Source organism: Megalopta genalis, chromosome 1, assembly GCF_051020955.1.
Source record: "Megalopta genalis isolate 19385.01 chromosome 1, iyMegGena1_principal, whole genome shotgun sequence".
Lineage (NCBI taxonomy): Eukaryota > Metazoa > Arthropoda > Insecta > Hymenoptera > Halictidae > Megalopta > Megalopta genalis.
In genome coordinates this window covers 41,723,394-41,742,483 of record NC_135013.1, presented here as the reverse complement: position 1 = coordinate 41,742,483, position 19,090 = coordinate 41,723,394, and the positions used below count along the sequence as shown (strand labels likewise).

Below are 19,090 nucleotides of genomic sequence, written 5' to 3'. Positions count from 1 at the left end.
TATGGACGAAATTAAGTATTTGGACATATTTTTTTTTAAATTTAATTACAAGTGTTATAAATATGGGTATACGTACAGTTTTAAGTTTTATCAGGTCAATGATCGTAAACACAAGGCCAGAATATTTATTATACAATTGTCCAAAAGTACTGCATCCTCCTCCTCAATCGCCTGATTTAAATCCAACAAAGACAACAGTAGAGATAAAACAACGTTTGTTAGACGAATGAGTTATTTAAATAAAATCATCTGTAACATGCCCAAGCGATTATATGAAGTAATAAAATAAAAGGATCAACCGACAAAATATTATTATTATGATAACATGATTAAAAAGATTTTCATTTTATGTAAAATTAATGTAATTCATTCACAGTCCGAATATTTTTGCGACGTTAAATTTTGTCACAATCTTGTTTATCGCTTATTATACAAAAGAACATGTGCAATAAATAAACAAAATTTATGTTTCTACTTACTTTAAGAAGTGCTTTATTATATGAGAAAACAACTGATTCAATAATACTATCATAAACAATAAAAAGGAGCAATAATTCTTCTAACAATATCGTGTCCGAATATTAATGCGAGTCACTGTATGTATATCATAATAAAAATCATACGTGATTTAAATAAATCCAATTTTGCCATTGTCATAAAACAATGTACATGCATTAGCCCCGTTGAGGGTTTGGTTGTTAATTACACTACTAGTGTTAATTTATATATATTATATATTATAGAATTCTATTTCTTTAACCCTTACCACTAAACCTACCGTACTGATCAAAAAACCGGTTTTATGCTTTTTATTTAAAAACTGCTGAAATTACAGAGACTTTTTCATAGATATATTTTTTATAGATTTATTTTTCTAATAAAAATAAATTCAATGTTGTTTTTTCTATGGAGCAAGAAATATTTGTCACCTTTTATGCTCGGTAGGTTTAGTGTTTACTGGTATAATGATTTCAGTAAACATCAGTGGCATACTAGGTTCATGTGATAGATCCCAGATAAAAAATACTTTAAGAAAAAAAATTGCTCTAAGTCTAGACAAAAACTCCATTGTTATTTTGTTCTTGGCTAATGTATGCAATGATAAAAATTGGGAAAATTATACTTTTACTAAAAAATGAAATAATAATACAATGTTAAGGTCATTTATGACCCTAGCACAGGGTACTGATCTTAAACGGCTACTCAAATTTTTAACTTCCTTATGATTGTAAATTCCTTGTGATTAAAATTTCTGTGAATTGTTACGAACATTTCATACATATATTTAACTTACAAATTTTTGTGTAAACAATTTAGGATACATATGTATTTTTGTACTATCAAATTATTCTTCAAACGTTCCTTACTTTGCATCTTGCAGTAGTTTGGAAATATTAAAAATATTAACGACTATTATTAATCTAAATAAAGTAGAAGCTTCAATTTCGAAAATAAGGTCTGCTCAGTAATCTTGATTAATTTGCATAAATATTCACCTCGTAGACTGTTTATTATATCAAAAAAATATTTTGCGTTCTAATATTACATAGACGAACAGTTTTGTGCGTAATGTTGTACGATTTCGTAATACTATTATAATACTCATTCTACTCTCTATTGCATAAAAAAAGGAAATCTGTTACATCAATTCAATTGGGATTACTTGTTTACATAAACATATGTAAGTGAAGCACTCGATGAAAGTCACAACTCATCATCCTTTGTAATATAAGCTTTCTCTGATACAATGATCCTTGAGGCTACCAAGATCAAAAAGAGGAATTCTTGAGTCGATCACGTAGGAAATATTAGACGCGTATTATTTATGTTGCTTACAAATAATTAATGGCAAAAAGTGGTAAAACTACTAGACGAAAATCTTTCAAAAGAATTATTAATTGTGGCTCGTGCTTTTTGATTACTATCAAGAATTACGTATAAAATAAACAAGAATCGTTTTTCGCAATCCTTTCGCAGTAAAATTAAGTAAGAAATGTTCTGTATTAAAGATATCAATCAAAAAAAAATTAGAAAGCCACATACCGAATACAGTTAAAAATACAACATCGAGGACTATCTAAATGACATCCTGGTTGCGTCCTATTTCAACAAGCCATAAATAATTGTTGTGAACCGGAATAACTAGGAAATTGTTTAACATAACTGATTCACTCCATTAAACACACAATATTTTATTTATTTTAGTATATCAATGTCAACACAGATTTTTACGTGTTGCTATTTTCACTGAAAACTTTTCAGTTAATCTATATATATATATATATATTTCAACAAAGAAATTTGAAAATATCCTCACTTATTTTATCTGCCTAATTTCGATTAATAAAGTAATAAAGTGAATTGTTTGAAATCTTCGTTTCCATGCCTTAGGTAGTAGAAAGTCAAGCGTATGTAGACTTTCGAGACTGATTGTAGATAGTTGCTAATAACGAAGTCAATCGACACAGTCTTATTGGTTGAAAAAGGAAATATCGATTTCGATTAAAAAATGTTTACTACACGGATAACTTGTGTAGGTTCGATGTTCGGTCTTTCTAGGGTAGAAGAAAGTTGTTATATGCGTAGTACTCACCTAAATCATGCACCGTAAATCAATTCGTTACTATTTATTCCATGCATCGTCTAACAATAAATATAGCTCTACAGTTTGCTATAATAATCAAAAGCGCCATATTAAAAATATTTTGGCGCTCTTTATTAAAAATGTTATTATTAAAATCCAAATTTAGGTTCATGTAATCTATACAGACAAGTTTACTAGAACCTAACAAACTTCTAGTACTTATACTTCAAATTACTTCTAACATCTACTTTTCAAAGAAAAATATATAAAATTCCTAAACTCAACATTTTTCATATGGTAAGATGTTAGATATTTTCCTGCGTACATTGTCGTCCATAATTTTCTGGGTATCTAGCAAATACAGACGAATAGCGTACCAATACTGGTAGAATTACAACATTTTACAAAATTAAACCAATTATTTATTACTATAAAATTAGTTTACTATCACGTAGACGACAAGCGTTATTGTAAGTAATAACCTGCATTTTGTTTATATCGTTTTCACAACTGTTTCTTCACAAACTGTCAATCTCGAGAGCCTCAAATTCTTTCAAATGAACGTACCCATCTAATTAAAATAGAAAATTACCATATGAAGTCCATTGTAACGAGGAGAAAAAACAAACTAAGCGATCAAGTAGTTTAAATTCACTATAATAACTTTGTAATTTATCGACAGTGGATCTTTATGCAATAAAAAAACGAAATAACCTTTTTAGCATTGAACCAAACGGCTTCGATTTGAGATGTTATACCGATTAGCTTACTAGCTAATAAGTATTTTTTTATAAATTACCTGCATCAGTATTAATCGATTTCGATTAAATTTTCAGCGTGCATATAAGTCATTGTGATGTATAAAACGGATTGTTTAAATCTTCGTCGCAGGCTCCGATAAAATAATTGAAAAAACATTATTTTTCTATTTTTCTCTCTCCAGAAAATTGTAATTTTTGTACAGATTTTTCAAAATATGAGTCATTGGTTTCGATACTAAAAGAATTGGTGCGTTTTAAAATCTGTCCGAATATTATCGTTACTGATCGTATATGCGTGTCCGGATACTTTTGCACGGTATTGTATGTTCCGTTAATTGAGCGATCGAAAACTATTGGAAAGTTCTGATCGTGCAGGTGTGCACGTGGCTTTATAGAACGTCTCGTAGAACGGCTCTCACGGAGGATGCGCTGGATTATTCTTATTTCGTTGTGTCGGCGATCCGGATGTCGATCTCGATCGACTATTTGTACGCGCGGGACGGGACCTGAATGAAAAGTAATTCAGTAGTAACGCCCGGTAGTAATAGCAGTAAGTGCAGCTGGTCGTGGTCGTTAAGTACATCTCGTTGTACATTGAATAACGTTAATATTTCCGATATTCTGTTGCCGGCCGCGTAACGGATTTGACGGGTATATCGTTTTGTTACTCGTCAACGAGTAGGTGTGATTATACGCATTAAAGAAATCGCCGATCGGAGCAATTGGAAACCAGTTTCGCGAAATATCTTATTGGAAAAATCGACCGTTCTCATTCTTCTTATGCTCGGAACAATATTTTCTGATCCCATTGACGGACGTAACGTATTATTACATCTTCCTCAAGCAATTATTGCTTAAGGAAGCGTCGAAAGAAACGGCGACACGGAAGACCGGTGTTAAGAATACGTTATTAATTAGAGGCAGCAATCGAGCAAAAACGAATCGCCATTGCAGATATGTTCGAAGAATGATTACGGTGCAGAATCTTGCTAATGCGGTGTTAAACAAAGTCTTTGAATTTTATCGGGTGGTTAATGCTGTATTGGCTTGTTTCAATTTTTATTACCTGTTCCAAAGTAATGTTTAAACACTGGAATTTACGGACTTAGCCGATTTGACTTATTTCAAATTTTAATGAAACTTAAATATTATTCCTTAAATACATATGTTGGTTCTTAGTTACGTGATGAAATATATGTGAATATTAATTCCACCCCATCGCCGACCCTTTCATTTCACATTGTCCAATGTGGTATACCTATCTTTACGGTTATGAGCCAATTTGATTCATAAAATGGTTTAACAATTAATCGCTTTAAACATATGAAATTTATAACTTACGTGAAGAAACTTCGCACCAGAATTCTAAAAATATCTGATGCGTAAACATTCGTGTTCAATCTTGTCAATTTATTAGGTAGCTGGGGCCAAACGAATCTTTCATCATATCGCGTGTCAACTGAGAATTTCTTGCAAAATAATACAAATTTATAAAATCAATATTTTGCAACAAAAATTTGGTCCATCAAGGTAACTTTGATATTTATTTGTAAATGGTATTTCAACTGATATTTAAACTGATTTGGAACTATATTCTATTGCAAAAAACTTCAATTTTGTTGTATGAGTCAAATTGATTCACTTCAGTAAAAATAAGTGTATAATCAAAAAAATAGTGCAGTAATCAAACGAAGTTAACAATAAATTTCTTCCTAAACAATATATTCTTACAGTTCTTTATTTTTATTAATATTCTTGTAGCACGAAAAATTTGATGGTACGTTTGTTCCTTTTATAGTTTACCGTTATATAGACAGAGACACGCTAGACACTATATGTGTATATACATATATATATATATTATTATAATATAATATATATAATATATATATTAACATTTTCGGCTTATTGAAAAGTATTCATTCTTTATTTTACTGCAGTAATATTATACATATTATTATTATATACAATTATACATATATAAATAAATATTACTGCAGTAAAATAAAGAATGAATACTTTTCAATAAGCCAAAAATGTTAATATTACTCTAGAATATTTAATTATACCCAAGAAAAAATATTTATTTAATAGTCCAGGTCATAAATGTTACTGATATATAAATTAGTTCCTATAAATGAAGCATTCATTCGTCATGCATCACTTGATATTCTAATTGGAGAAATGAACTTCTTTGACTTACAGTTATGTCGCGGGCGTGTGCAAGTATTGATGTACATTCAAAATATTTTATCAACCTAGAATGTTCTAATAGAGTAATTACAATATATTATGAGTGAAGCAACAATAAATTACCATTGAATGGACAATTTATTTCTATAAGTTACCATTGAATGGACATCTTCGGGTCGGTCGTTAAAACGTGCTTTATGATCTACCAGCCAGGAGATGTTTATAGTCCCATTCTTCAGAAATGTTAGAACATTTGATCTTTTCTCAGATATTTTTTCTTTTTCCTTTTTTAATTTATTTATTTATCAAGGTTGCATCAACTGCTAGGTCATTAACGACCACGGAAAAACACACAAATATATTACAGCGAGTTACATAATTTCGATAATATCGATTGGCATGTATGGTAGTGCAGTTATATGTATTTTATTATATCGTGTTACATCATATGTATCGTGTGCACAGTAAACATTAGGGTGTAAAGTTTTTACAAAGCTAGTGTGCTAACTAGTATAATCCGATTGTAGTATAATATGTGTATAATATATAATTTTAATACAATATATATATATATATATATGTATATACTAAAAATATAGTATACATATGTATGGTACAACTATACTATACCATATGTATAGTACATCTATAGTATAGTCTAATCCAACGTTACACGTTACAGTTTTTACTTTTCTAAACTTCCTAGTTTTCGCCCAATAAAAGCTGACTTATTTCACATTAAATGTTACAATATCTGTTAATATTCAGTTGCGTAGAAAAAAATCTTTGATCTACATGCAGTTAACGTAACGTTCAATGCATCGAACAACATCTCATCGAGCTAATTGCTCTAACGGACTGTGCATTGATGTCGATACTTGAATAGTCTGTGCGATTGTGTTGATCTTTTCTTGCGATTCATTCCGGGCAATTGCATTACATCATATACTATATTGCTTTACATTTCGATTCACGTTAGATATATTACTACGTTCACGCGCTTCTGCGTTCTCGTTAATATACACGTTCGAATAAATTTGTTCCACGAACGACAAGAATGAAACTGGGATCCCTTAACACGTTGACTGCCATGTCACCCATATCTGGTTGACGGAATTATTTGTTCAGATTTAAAAATTAATTTCTACAGTATTCTATTGTATCTTCTTAGTTTTATTATGACCTGCAAAACGTAAGAATACTGAGAGAGAATGTAATTAATGCCGTGCAACTTAACTTCTCAATTTTAAATTAATTCAATAAGATACTGCGATTTTATGACATTTTTAAGATGGTTGGCATGACGGTCGAAATTTCTAATTTTCATGTTCAAGCCAATGCGGTGTGCATAGTAAATATAATTAAAGTATCATCGGTAGTCGTACGGTGTCTCTGAAATCCCACCTCGGTGTACGAGGGTTAAAATGCATTGAATTCATCTTCTTGTTGCAGGCATTAGTATTGGGCTTCGCAGTGCTGGTGCAGGTAGCTATCATTGGACAATGGTTTTACGGTGAACCGCCAGCCGTTGTTCAGGTACACAATACAGGATCAATCTCTCCGACATCCTGTTGCAAAACTCCTCTCGGACAGATTGTGGCCTCCCTCGGGTAAACTTTTGAAATGTAAACCTTTCAGCGACACTGTTCTTTCGGTTCTTGCGAATTGGCATTGCAAATGATAATTGTCACGTTGACGCAGTGGGTACATGACACGATGACAGTTATCAGCATCGAAACAAATACATATGCAGATGACTGTTGGATGTAAATTCTACTACGTTCTAACACCTATTTACCTATGACCCACAGATAATAAATGAAAATCGGAAAAATCTCCTTTAACAGTTGCATTTATCTTTGAATATATTCATATACATGAAAACAATTCTTTTTGCAAATAGTTGGCGATTAAATTATTTTTAAAGGACCTTAACACTCAGACGGATCTCGGTTCTATTTGAAGACACAATATAAATACTGTTATTTGATTGTATAGGTTTTGACAATTAATTAGATTTTTTAGACATTTTTTTTATTGCAACAGTGCATGTGCAATTAACAGTTACATCAGATTTTTTAATGAATATATAGATCGATTCCTTACATCTTATATAGATCGATTCCTCCGTTCATTCTACGAACAAAATTATCAGGATATCATAGCAAAAAAATTAGTAATTTTCGAGATATTTAAAAAAAAATATCTTTATTGAATAATTTGAATAATGAACACAGGAATCGATCTGCGTAATCAAACATACATGCATTTTCATTTAAAGGAATTATGCAATTGTTAATTGTATGCACTGAGATACATTTAAAAAAGAACTAAGGGCCTACAGATGCAGTGCTCTTCGAGCCATTTATCTTTCATCTTTGTCATTTTTTCGTAAATCCACGAATAACGGAAGTATGATCTGAGACAATTGCGTGGATCACCCTGTAGAAAAGTGAACGTATCTAGCAGGAGTATATGTTACAAGAATAGTTACAGGGTTAAATCGAATTAGTAGATTATGCTGTATTCTTTCCGTTTTCGTCAATCGAAAATTATAAAAAAAAGGCATGAGTCTTCTAACTAATGAAACACAATACTCTGATTTTCTTCAGAATGTTTTTGTTATAAACCCAACTTTTTAAAGAATACAGAAACTTAGAAATGCTGAGTTCATATTTAAGCTATCTAATCAGATCACTTATATTTGTACAGTCTTATCTCGGTTATTAATGTGAATTGTTTTCAGACTTTTTGGAGAGTACTAGATCAAAAAATTTAAAACCGCGTAAAATTTGAAAAAATGCAATTGTTGTAGTAAGATATATAATTATAATTTTATAGTAATCTAATAGTCTAATTTTATAGTGAGATGTCATCTTAAGCATTGTAATTAATGTTTCTACATTTTTTTGAAACTGCAATCCTAATGAAAAAATAAAAGATCTATTTATGAACCTTGTCAGTGCCAATATAAAGTCAGCATTTTCAAGTTCCCTTATTATCCAAACAATTGATTTTGCAACTAAAAATTCTGAAAAAATTCAGGGTATTGTACCCCATTAATTAGAAGATTTATAACGTTTTTCATAATCTTCCATTGACAAAAACAGGATAAATACAGCATAATCTATTAATTTAATTAAAAACTCTAACAACCCTTGTGGAGGGAGTAGCAACTTGAAACTGGGCTCAAAGGGTTTTCCATAAGTGGTCTATTGAATGGTCTAAACAAAATTCATTTCGGTTAACTTGGTAACGTTTGATCATTTTATCCGGTTATATCTTATAAAACTTCCGGGAAGTTTATGATCGCACCTCGTACATGTATTGCAGACACGGTACGCTCAGAATTTCGATGGTTCGTTTTCAGGTATCCTGGGGCTCTTCTCGTGGCCGTGGCATGTTTAGCAGTCCGAGCACGAGGTGTGCGAGACAACAACCGGGAAGCGGCGTTTATCGGCCTCGCGGTTGGTTTATCACTTCCGATTTGGATATCGAGCGCGATCGGCTCGGTGGCAGCGTCCTCGGAAAGCGACAGAGAGGCCTGGCTGGCCTATGGACTGTTAACTACTTCCCTACTGGTGTTCCTGACGATGTTCCTGCCGAAGGGTCGGCAGCTGGCTGCGCTTGGTCGTGAAGCTCCTGATACAGTGATTCGTGATCGCGACGACGCCTTGAGCTCGCTTCCTGGCAGCGGTTACTCGCCTTCCTTCTTCCACTTTAAGCCGGCCGAGGCTTCCTTGAAGAGAAAGCTGCATTATCACAGTGCTGGTATATTCACAATATTTTCATTTGTCAGATTGTCGGAACAGTTTTTAACAGTTTTTTAACACTTTGACTGGCACGACAGCAAACTCAAAATTTTCAAAGATTAAAGCATTTTATTTAGTCAAATTGAAATTGAAAAGTTAAGTTTTACAACACCAATTACTTCTTCAACACTCTTATGTTTTGAACTTTATGTTTTGAATCTTAACAAAATTATGGAGATATGATAATAGATTAGTACAAGATTAATTTTCAGGCCGTCAAAGTGTTAATGATTAGAGTGATTTATGCAGAATAAAGATTGTTGCCCTTGATTATAATTAGATTGCGGATATTTATACATTTATGCCATGTGAGAATTTGTGACATACAAAAAAGCATTTATATTATGAATAAATTATAGCATTTTTGGTTTAATTTGGCTGCAATCTCCCAATCAGCGAATAGACATTTTTTTCTTAAATGAACCGTATAAATAGAAGATTGCATAAAGAATATAAAAATGTGCAGTCTAATTATAACTAGGGTAGAGTCAGTTTATTTTCTTAATAGACTGAAAATAATGAATCAATATTTTATAATTCTCCTGATTTTTTTTACTTTTTTGTGTTTCTTCTATTCATTTCTTCTGATGAATATATAAAATTCGTACTCTACATAATCAGTAGAACTAATTTATTGTTTAACATACAACAAAAACTCCAATACAATGTCAAGTAAAATTTATTAAAAATTGTATTTTTGACGAAAGCTGCTAAATGAAGCATAGAAATCTGTTAAGATAAAAAAATTACAGCAACGTACGTATTTATAAGTATTGATATTCATACACATTTTAAGAAATTTACTATCACTTCTTTTACACGATACAAAAACGAGTATCATTATTTTGTACGTTTGCAGGCTTGCCGTCGTTGTCACAATTAACGTTTCTGAAAAAGATCATTTTTAAGGCCTGAAACCGAGCTACACGCAATGGCGATTTCACTGTACTTTTTTTTCTGTCGAAGAAATGAGTTTCGCCCGTGTTTTCGTGCACGCACGAACCATTATGTTTCTCCCAGTATTCGTGATCCCCGTTCCGTTTCGCTCATTCGATACGACATTAACGGGTTCGTCATATTTCTTTCATAATGGAATCAAAATCATCCACTTTTATTGTACACTAAAACTAACGAGTTCATTAAACTCCAATTAATTTAATGAGACAGCACGTACAGCGCACATCGGATACTTGAAAAAATAAGAGCATTAAATAAGATGTCTTAATACGAGTATAGTGAAATTGACAATAAAACTTTACGTTGTTAGCTGTACTTTTCGCTTGTTCACAATATTCGGCGAAACTTCGCCAATACATTAGTTCAAATAGAAATGAGAAAAAAATATTAAACGAACGTGGGTTCTTTGAAATTTTATTGAGAAATTCTAACGAAACTACAAATGTTTATTCAACTACGATGAAATTAACACATATAATAAACTGCCATAAGGTGTTTATAATTAAACATTGAAATATTATTATAATAGTATCTTCTCAGGTAAAATGAAATTGAAGCAGCGTTTATTCAAAAATGATATTTTTAAACAATTCATTATGGAACACGTCAATGATTGTTTTTTTAAATACTTCTTTTTGATATAGCCTTTTACTTGTTCATTATTTCTGTATTACTAGATTTGTAAGTTTACTTTTCTTTGTTTGATAATGGTTTAACGATTACCATATATTATAATGTCTCCGTAACTATATCTCATTAATGTACTTTGAATTGTAGATCGTGTAGCATTAGTTTCATCCGCTTTACCTGGATGCACTGCCTGCAGGCACGGTGGAAGTCCCATATACTCCGAAGGTAAGGCTTTTCAGAAATCAGCTAGTTATTAGATGCCGGTATTATCGATTACAATAACTTAGGAAGCATGTCGAACTGTTTACAGTCACGCGAGGCTTAGCTTTTCTCGGACCTCTCATGAAATTTCAATGAAATGCTTTGTAGGCCTTGATTTATTTAATGACAGAACCACAGGCAGTGGTCTACCTTCAACATTCTACGTAGAACGTGGTGAAGATAAAGAATTATTTAAACGACAATTCAATAAAATATTGCTTATTATCGCGTAGCTTCTATTTAAAGTTTTGTTGCGGTTATTTCATTCATTATTTATTGTTAGACTGCAACGGGTTATTTCTTGCAGTATCTTACGAATGAAGAATATTTACGTGCCGGTTGCATTAATAAAATAATTCATTCGACGCATTTTACTGTGTTTTCGAATATTCAATTGCTATAAACGTGCATAAAATTTGCAATCGACGTTTACCATTCTATATAATATCACGGAAATGAAATAGGAAATCATTTTAGCTTGCAATCACTTTGGTATGTTGAAAGTAATGTAACAAGATTTACAAATCTTTCTAATGTTTTCGCTGTCCTGTGTTTTATCTAGGCACTTTTGTTACAAATGCATAAAATTCACGGTCTAATAATAATCTTATGCGTCGAATTTTATAATTTTGTCAAACGTTTCCTTTGTTTCAAATTAGAAACCGTGCAGAGTAAAATTTAAGAGAAACCGAGCATTTCTAACGTGTACTTTTGTTTCCATGTACTCAAAGGGTTAAACTATTGTTAAAAATTAGTATAACTTTTAAATGATGGTTTCCCTATTTCAAGAATTTCGACCCACAGTATTAAATGTTGGAAAGCGTACAATTTCATTATTTTTACACTGCATAGCTTTTAACACGAAACAAAAAGACTGTTCCACACTAAATTAAATGATTCAAAATGTGTTTGATAGAGGAAGAGTAAAGCTTGAAAATGACGCAAAACGCAATCTAAAACAAAAGTTCTTTACAACTATAGCAAACGATTCAAAATGTATTTGAAAGACAAAGAGTGAAACTCAAAAATACTGCAAAACGCACGCATGAGAATTTGTTTCCAAGATAAAATTTCCCTTAGAACCATAAGTGCGGAACTTAGCCCAACAGAAGCAGGGTAACGGCTCGAAGTTCTCAGTTAACGATTGTCGTCCATCATCTCTCTCTTCGAGTAATTTTCGAACAATGGCAGAAAGAATCGTTCAGGAAATTTCCGGGCTCGTTCCTTTGATGTACGTATATTCCCCTCCGAGACTTTTCCTCCGTTACGGCATTGCCTCTGGCGACCTTCACCTCGAGTAACGAACGAAAGGGAGGAAACATCTCGTGCTGGAAAGGTGGAGAGGGAGAAAGTTTCGAGGCGGAGGTCAAGCGCTTCTACGAGAATTAAACTGGAAGGGGAAATGGATCCCGTTAGATCAGACGACGCTAGTTAATCGGTGTCTTGTTACTGGTGAATGATCAAGCTTTTTTTTCACATAGACAAACATGACATTTTTCTCGTTTATGGAACACGCTCACTGTGCGGTTTCCATTTTGCGATCACCAATGTACTGGGTGTCACAAAATTATTTGTTGTCGTAATGTGATTCTATAATTTCTATTCGATAGATATTGACATAAGTAACTTGCCACAAAAATCACCCTGACCCGAAACTTAGCCCTTGAAGATTCTAGGTTAAAAATCGCAAAAATTTGTTTTCATTATATTTTTTAGTCTATTCGTCGCGAGGATGAATTTTGCAAGATATTACGTAAATTTCATTTTTAATATTTTTGATTTTTCACTCTGAACTATTGTAATTTTATATAAACGAGTTGTACAGCAATAAACCTCGACTCATTTTAAAGCTCGAAGCTTCTACTTTCGCTTCATATCGTTCAATCTTAACCCGAAGACAAAGATTTATATATATATTATAATATATATTATTATTATATATATTATATAATATTTATTTATTATATATATTATATATTATTATAATATATATATATATTATAATATCTTCGAAAGCATTAAAAAGCTTTTTTCACGAATGAACTTAGAATAGGTTTAAAGATCATTTTTTCATTTTACAACGGTTTCTCGAAACTTGGTGTATGATTTTTTTAGTCATTTTACACAACAGAAGCGGGAAACGCGTTCGTCGTGTAAAACCTTCGCGTACCTTTTTTTATCGTAAAACAGATAGCACACTTTTCATTCAGAGCTCAATAAAGTCACTGAAAAAAATCGTACATCAAAGCCTAAGGTATCGTTGTAAAGGGGAGTCTACAATCTTTAAATCTATGTTGTCATTAATCACGAAAAAATTGTTTCGATGTATTTACATGCATTTGAATCCGTAATATTCTTAAGAAAGAACATGTCTCCAGTTTTGTATCTGTTGAATTACGCAAAAACATGTAACAAGAAAATGAACAGTGCATAGCAAAACTAAAAGCTCTAAGCTTTAAAATGAGTCTAGGTTTATTGTTGTCTGACAGGATTTACAAAATTGTGACAGTTCGAACGTCGACAATTTGTCGAAAATCGATTTAGTGTACGGAAACTTTCTCGAGCCACAGTATTTCTATCGCAATATTATCTCCAAAATAAATTTTTCTCAAGTATGTCACAGTCTCATTTTTATTACTTCAAAGTTTGAAAAATTCGAACATATCTTGAATTTTTTAATTTGGTTAGAAGTTTCTGTTGTGTTTCAGGTTCAAAATTATACAGTATCAAAAACACGAATATTTTCGACATGTTATTCTGTGTGGGTTTAATTAAGTAGTTAAAGACAGTTGTGTTGTACATAAAAATGATTCTTTTTCACCATTCTTCATGTTCAATGCTGTGTTAACTCCTAGATACTATTGATATAAAAGAACATGTTCGGAAAGCATTGATTTGACTTTTGATTGACTTCTAACCACAGTAAAAAAAAAAAAAAAAAAAAAATGAAAAGAGAAAAGTAGAATTTTAAAATAATATAAAACATACTCGTAATAAAAATTTTGTCTATACATGAAAAACGAAAGAAAATGTATATGGACACGATTATTTGATTCTTGCGACTCGTTTTTGTAGTTACCGATTGTCAAAACACTATAAAAACGAGACGCGAGTTTCGAATAATCGTATCTCCTCTTCCCAAATTGTCCATTTTTGTGCGCAATCTGAGCGCAAATTAGGGAGAGGTTACTGTATTTCACTATTACTTTAAGATAATATCTTTGTATTTATTTTTTATTCTAATACCACACTATCATGATAATCTTTCCATCTCCTCATAATAACTTGAGCACTCACTGTAGCATACTTTGACTTTGTAACAGCAAATAAGAAAGTGAAACTAGGATGAATAATCCATACTTCAGTTCCTGACCATACATATTACCATTACTTTAGACCGAGTTCTCTGATTAAGACAACACACTTCGGTAAACATTACATTAACACATTTATTAAGCATAAAAATATATTAAAATATTAATTTCTTCATATATAATATTTAATATCTTTTTGCATATCTTCGTATTTGCTACATAATTGAAAGTAGAAGGCAAAATTTATACTTATAAAAAGAAAAATCTATACAGACAAGTATAATAATTTTTTCTAGCTCCTATGTGCTTATTAATTATTTTTGTAGTCACAATGTTAAACTGACCGACCCCAAAATTTTCTAAAAGGGATAATAATTACAATTAAAACAAACATCCAACGTTTATTTTTAAATAATTAGTTTCTCTTTACATCGCAGACTTTTGAACGTTAAACATTCGAAATACATGACTGGTTTAGCGCTGTATTGCGAGTAGGGCATGAAATATTCAATAAATTGTAAGACAGAGTTCACTAACCTGTAAAGTCTACAGTATCCGCTCGTTTATGACATTAATAATGATTATCATCAAACTTCATATTGTATGCATTCATGATAACAATGAGAAGTTAATGTATAATGCAAACCAGTGAAAACATTAGAAGATTTTAAGACCACTGTTATAGATATTATGTCAAACTTATTAAAATTATAAAAAGATAAAATAATTTGTTATTGAACTTTTGATTCTTTGCAATCAATGCGAAACATTTTTCTTTTATTTGCAGTCTAATAATTCCAAAATTTAGTTCAGCAGCTTCGAACTCAGACGTTTTGTTACCCTTAATTCCTCTTTGTTACTCTTTAGCTTCTCACTGCATTTTGCAATAATAATAAGCTATATATTCAATAAATTTCGTAGTAATAAATATTATAATCTGTCAATTCTCAAGATTCATATACAAGATTCACAACAGTTGTTTTAAAAAAAGCTTTGCTAACTAATTTCTTTTTCCATCTCGTTCGTGCATTCTGATAATTTCGTGGTCATCTTAATTGCAATATAAAATTCACGGTCACTTACATTACTCCAATTTAGACTTCCTATTCATTTTACTGTTCGTGTTGCGGAGCAGTTTCCTCTTCCACGAAGTTATCAGTCCGTTTCATCCTGTTTTTATTACTTCTTCGAAGTGATTCGATTTCAGTGACAATAAATTACTCGTCCGTTGCAAGAAACTTTCGAATAATTACACGGTTGTAAAAAGTATGACAGATGTGACCCACTTGAAATCGCGGTTACGTTTGCCAAGTAATCGGGCCACCGTTTAAATGCGTGTCCATTTCGGCGTTTTGCGAAGTTTATGAATAACGTTAATGAAACTGGTTTGCTCATAACGCTACACAGAAGAATGATAGAGTACCGTAGATAAAGTAATTACTATAGGCACTGTGTGACATGCGACTGTATTATGCACAGATACAACTATCGCTGCATGAGAACCTGCAGTGTAATTAAATAATAATCTCAAGAGTGACTTTACAATACTACTTCTATTTGATTTTCTGGTAACGAAATGTCTGGAAAGTTATACCATAAGTAAATCTATTGAGCTTACTTAATAGCTTACTTAATAGGAATTGAAACACTGATTGATAGTTAGAATTGTATGCTTACCGTTGGGAACCGTCATGGTCTATAGTCTATACCATAAACGATACAATATGCGATAAATGTAATAGATCATATACTTTCACCACTGCTCGAACACGATATCAAGATTTGGTAAGACATCAATAGCAAATCACGAACCATGACCAAGTTCTTAATTTAATATGTGTTTGCTTGATAATAATTCACTCCTGTCATTGTACGTTTAAGATGTTTGCAATGTTAAGTGAATTGACTTAGATGTCGTTGCTTACCGTAATTGGCAAGGTTTTGTTTCAATATCATAAGGTGTAACAAGTGCAGAGTTTTATAAATAATATTTAACGCTAAACCTACTGATCTGGTTAAAATTCGCATCTTTTTGTTCTAAAGTCGCTGCAATTATGAAGACCTTTTCATGAAAAATAATTGAATAAATTTATTAATCCAACTATACATTATAATAAAAATGACGAATGGTCTAAATAAATACAGTCTTTTTCATCGTTATAAAGTAACGCACATCAGATACTTTTAGGACCCGACAGATTTAGTTTTAGTGTAATATAATGTGCAAAAATATAAACAGGAATTCGAGAGATAACAGAACGGACGCTAGAAAAATGAACAACAACTGAACACAACATTTGGTACACTCACTCTCTTTTACACCGTACATTCAAACGTACACATACACGTTGTGCCAATTATTTTCTACCACTCACCCTATTCGTACAACGCTATTAATTATATTGATACAAACATTACTATATAAGACATAATAAATTACAACAATTCACATGCTTTCGCTAAAGCTTTGGTTAGCACACAGCTCAGCAATCGTTAATTAGTTTTTTAAAAATTCTGCTTTATCATCACAAGACTGCGGATCTTTGTGCAAAATAGAAATTTTCTAACTCAATTCTAAGAAACCGAAATTAAATAAAAATGTATTTCCTTTTTTAAGAGAAGATAACGATACTCATATTTTTCTAATGTGTTCACATCTCATGGTATTTCATCTAATCTTTTTTTTCATAAATTTTTTATCATCTTTTTCAGTCACAATATATAGTCTTTTAATTATATTAAGTCATTAAGTATGAAATGCATAGATCTTATTAATTATAGAGTAAAGTATGCATTTCATACTTAATTACGTTATTTCTGACATTGTCGTGTACATATTCAGCTTCCATTGTTGACAAAGCCATCGACTTTTATCTTTTCGATTGTCGACTAATAGGATATATCATATATCATGATCTCCTATCTCCTGTATCACATGTCCAATCTAAATTTGTAAACGCAGTTAACATTTCACCTGCCCTTTGTTGTATTAATCAGAACATCTGTGAAGTACAATAAAATTTGACATGCATAAGCTTAGTCAAAACACTTGTGAAATATATCGAAATAAGCAACGTATAGAATATTTGACTAGTTAAGACATTTTTTTGTGGAAAAATAGAAATTAGAAAAAGAATTTAGCACTTTTATAATAGTTTCTACTAATTTACAATCAACTGTGTTAAAGTTGAACAAATTACAAATGTATGTTAATGTAATGAATGCAACGAACACAAACGTTGCATAGTATCTTGCAATCGGAAACAAATATTACTTTTTTCTTACCATTGTTTAATCTTTAAATAAACATAGTAAATTATTAACAATAGAACAGCTCTGATAAGCACATCCGCTGGGAAGAAAATCGTAAGACAGGAGGTTAATGAATATAAAATGTAATGTTGACAATGATATCAACAGGGACAATTTTAAGAAGGAAACACTTGTGTTCGCAGATGTTCACGGGCCGATGGAAACATTCGTTTTGCCACCTGGGATGTACTTGAGGCCAGAAGAGGCTGGAAACTTATACACTACCCTATCGGCGAATCCGAATGTGTTTTTCCAGCGAGCGGCTCATCCAGGAATGATGTATTAATTGACAGTTCTGTGTATGTGATAAAAGAACGCTTGGTTTCTTAGATTAGATAGCCGCGAAGAAACAGACTACGGTTTCCGGCGTTCGGCTTGTTATTGTCATTCACATTATGCGCGAGTATCATCTGAGACTTTGGTGTTCATTTTGCAGTGACGGTGCTCGATTATTTCAATAACGAATCAAACGAGAGTCCGCTGGAAGCGACTTTCACGAAAAAATGTAATAAAGGTACGATATACCTTCTTTCGTAATGTCTTTTTTTCTCCATCACTTACATATCATATATTGTATAAGATTTTCACGAATGCCTGTTTCAATTATTTTATTATATTCAGCATGTCGATGTAAAATATCTTTGTAGCACGTAAGATTAAAGACTGGATCTTAATATAACTTACGAGTGATTATTTATATGCGGAGGCATATCTCATCAACTTCGATGACCTTCGGATATGAACTCAACAATACAGGGAAGACTAAGGAATTTTAAAATATTTTTATATTATGTACAATTTGGTGAAATTATTGACAGAAGATAGGCATTTTTATCTGACTTAAGTTTCTTATAATTAACTTGAACAATTTTTATTTTGTGGAAAAATGTGCAGTCGAACACTAATCTTCCATTTCGATAACGAGTAGACGATTTTTATAGGCTCTCCGGTGTACAGTTTTTGAGATTTGATTTTGAACGAAAGTCGAACTTCAGATTTAACAATTTTTTCTGCATTTGTCATAAAAGTCACGTGAATGATTCTTACGCAAAGCTTTTGTGAACACCTTTTTACAACAGTGTGATCACTGAAACATGTTCAAACAATGTTTAAAGACAGCGAAATGTTTTAGACGCGTCATTTCTTAATTTATTTTGAAAATTGAGGACTTTAGGAAAAATCTAACTATACCATAGAGCAGACTTAAGAATAATTGCATCTTTTGACATCATTTCCATTAATGGTAATATAAGGTAAATTTAAATA

The 19,090-nt window shown here is 31.7% G+C and overlaps 1 protein-coding gene across 4 annotated transcripts in view; it reads left to right on the top strand.

Moving 5' to 3' along the window:
• LOC117218683 (uncharacterized) overlaps positions 1-19,090 on the top strand; it is a 32,431-nt gene that overhangs the window by 10,511 nt on the left and 2,830 nt on the right. For 3 of the 4 annotated variants that reach the window (XR_004489820.2, XR_013035766.1, XR_013035755.1), the window contains exons 4-7: positions 6,991-7,148; positions 8,909-9,309; positions 11,085-11,162; positions 17,968-18,338. Coding sequence is in view for 1 of the 4 variants with exons in the window: in XM_033467232.1 (XP_033323123.1) it covers positions 6,991-7,148; positions 8,909-9,309; positions 11,085-11,162; positions 17,968-18,110 (780 nt within the window). In the remaining 3 variants the exon portion in view is untranslated. Of the gene's footprint in view, positions 1-6,990; positions 7,149-8,908; positions 9,310-11,084; positions 11,163-17,967; positions 18,504-19,090 lie in introns of those variants that run through there. The other variant, XM_033467232.1, reaches the window with a different exon arrangement.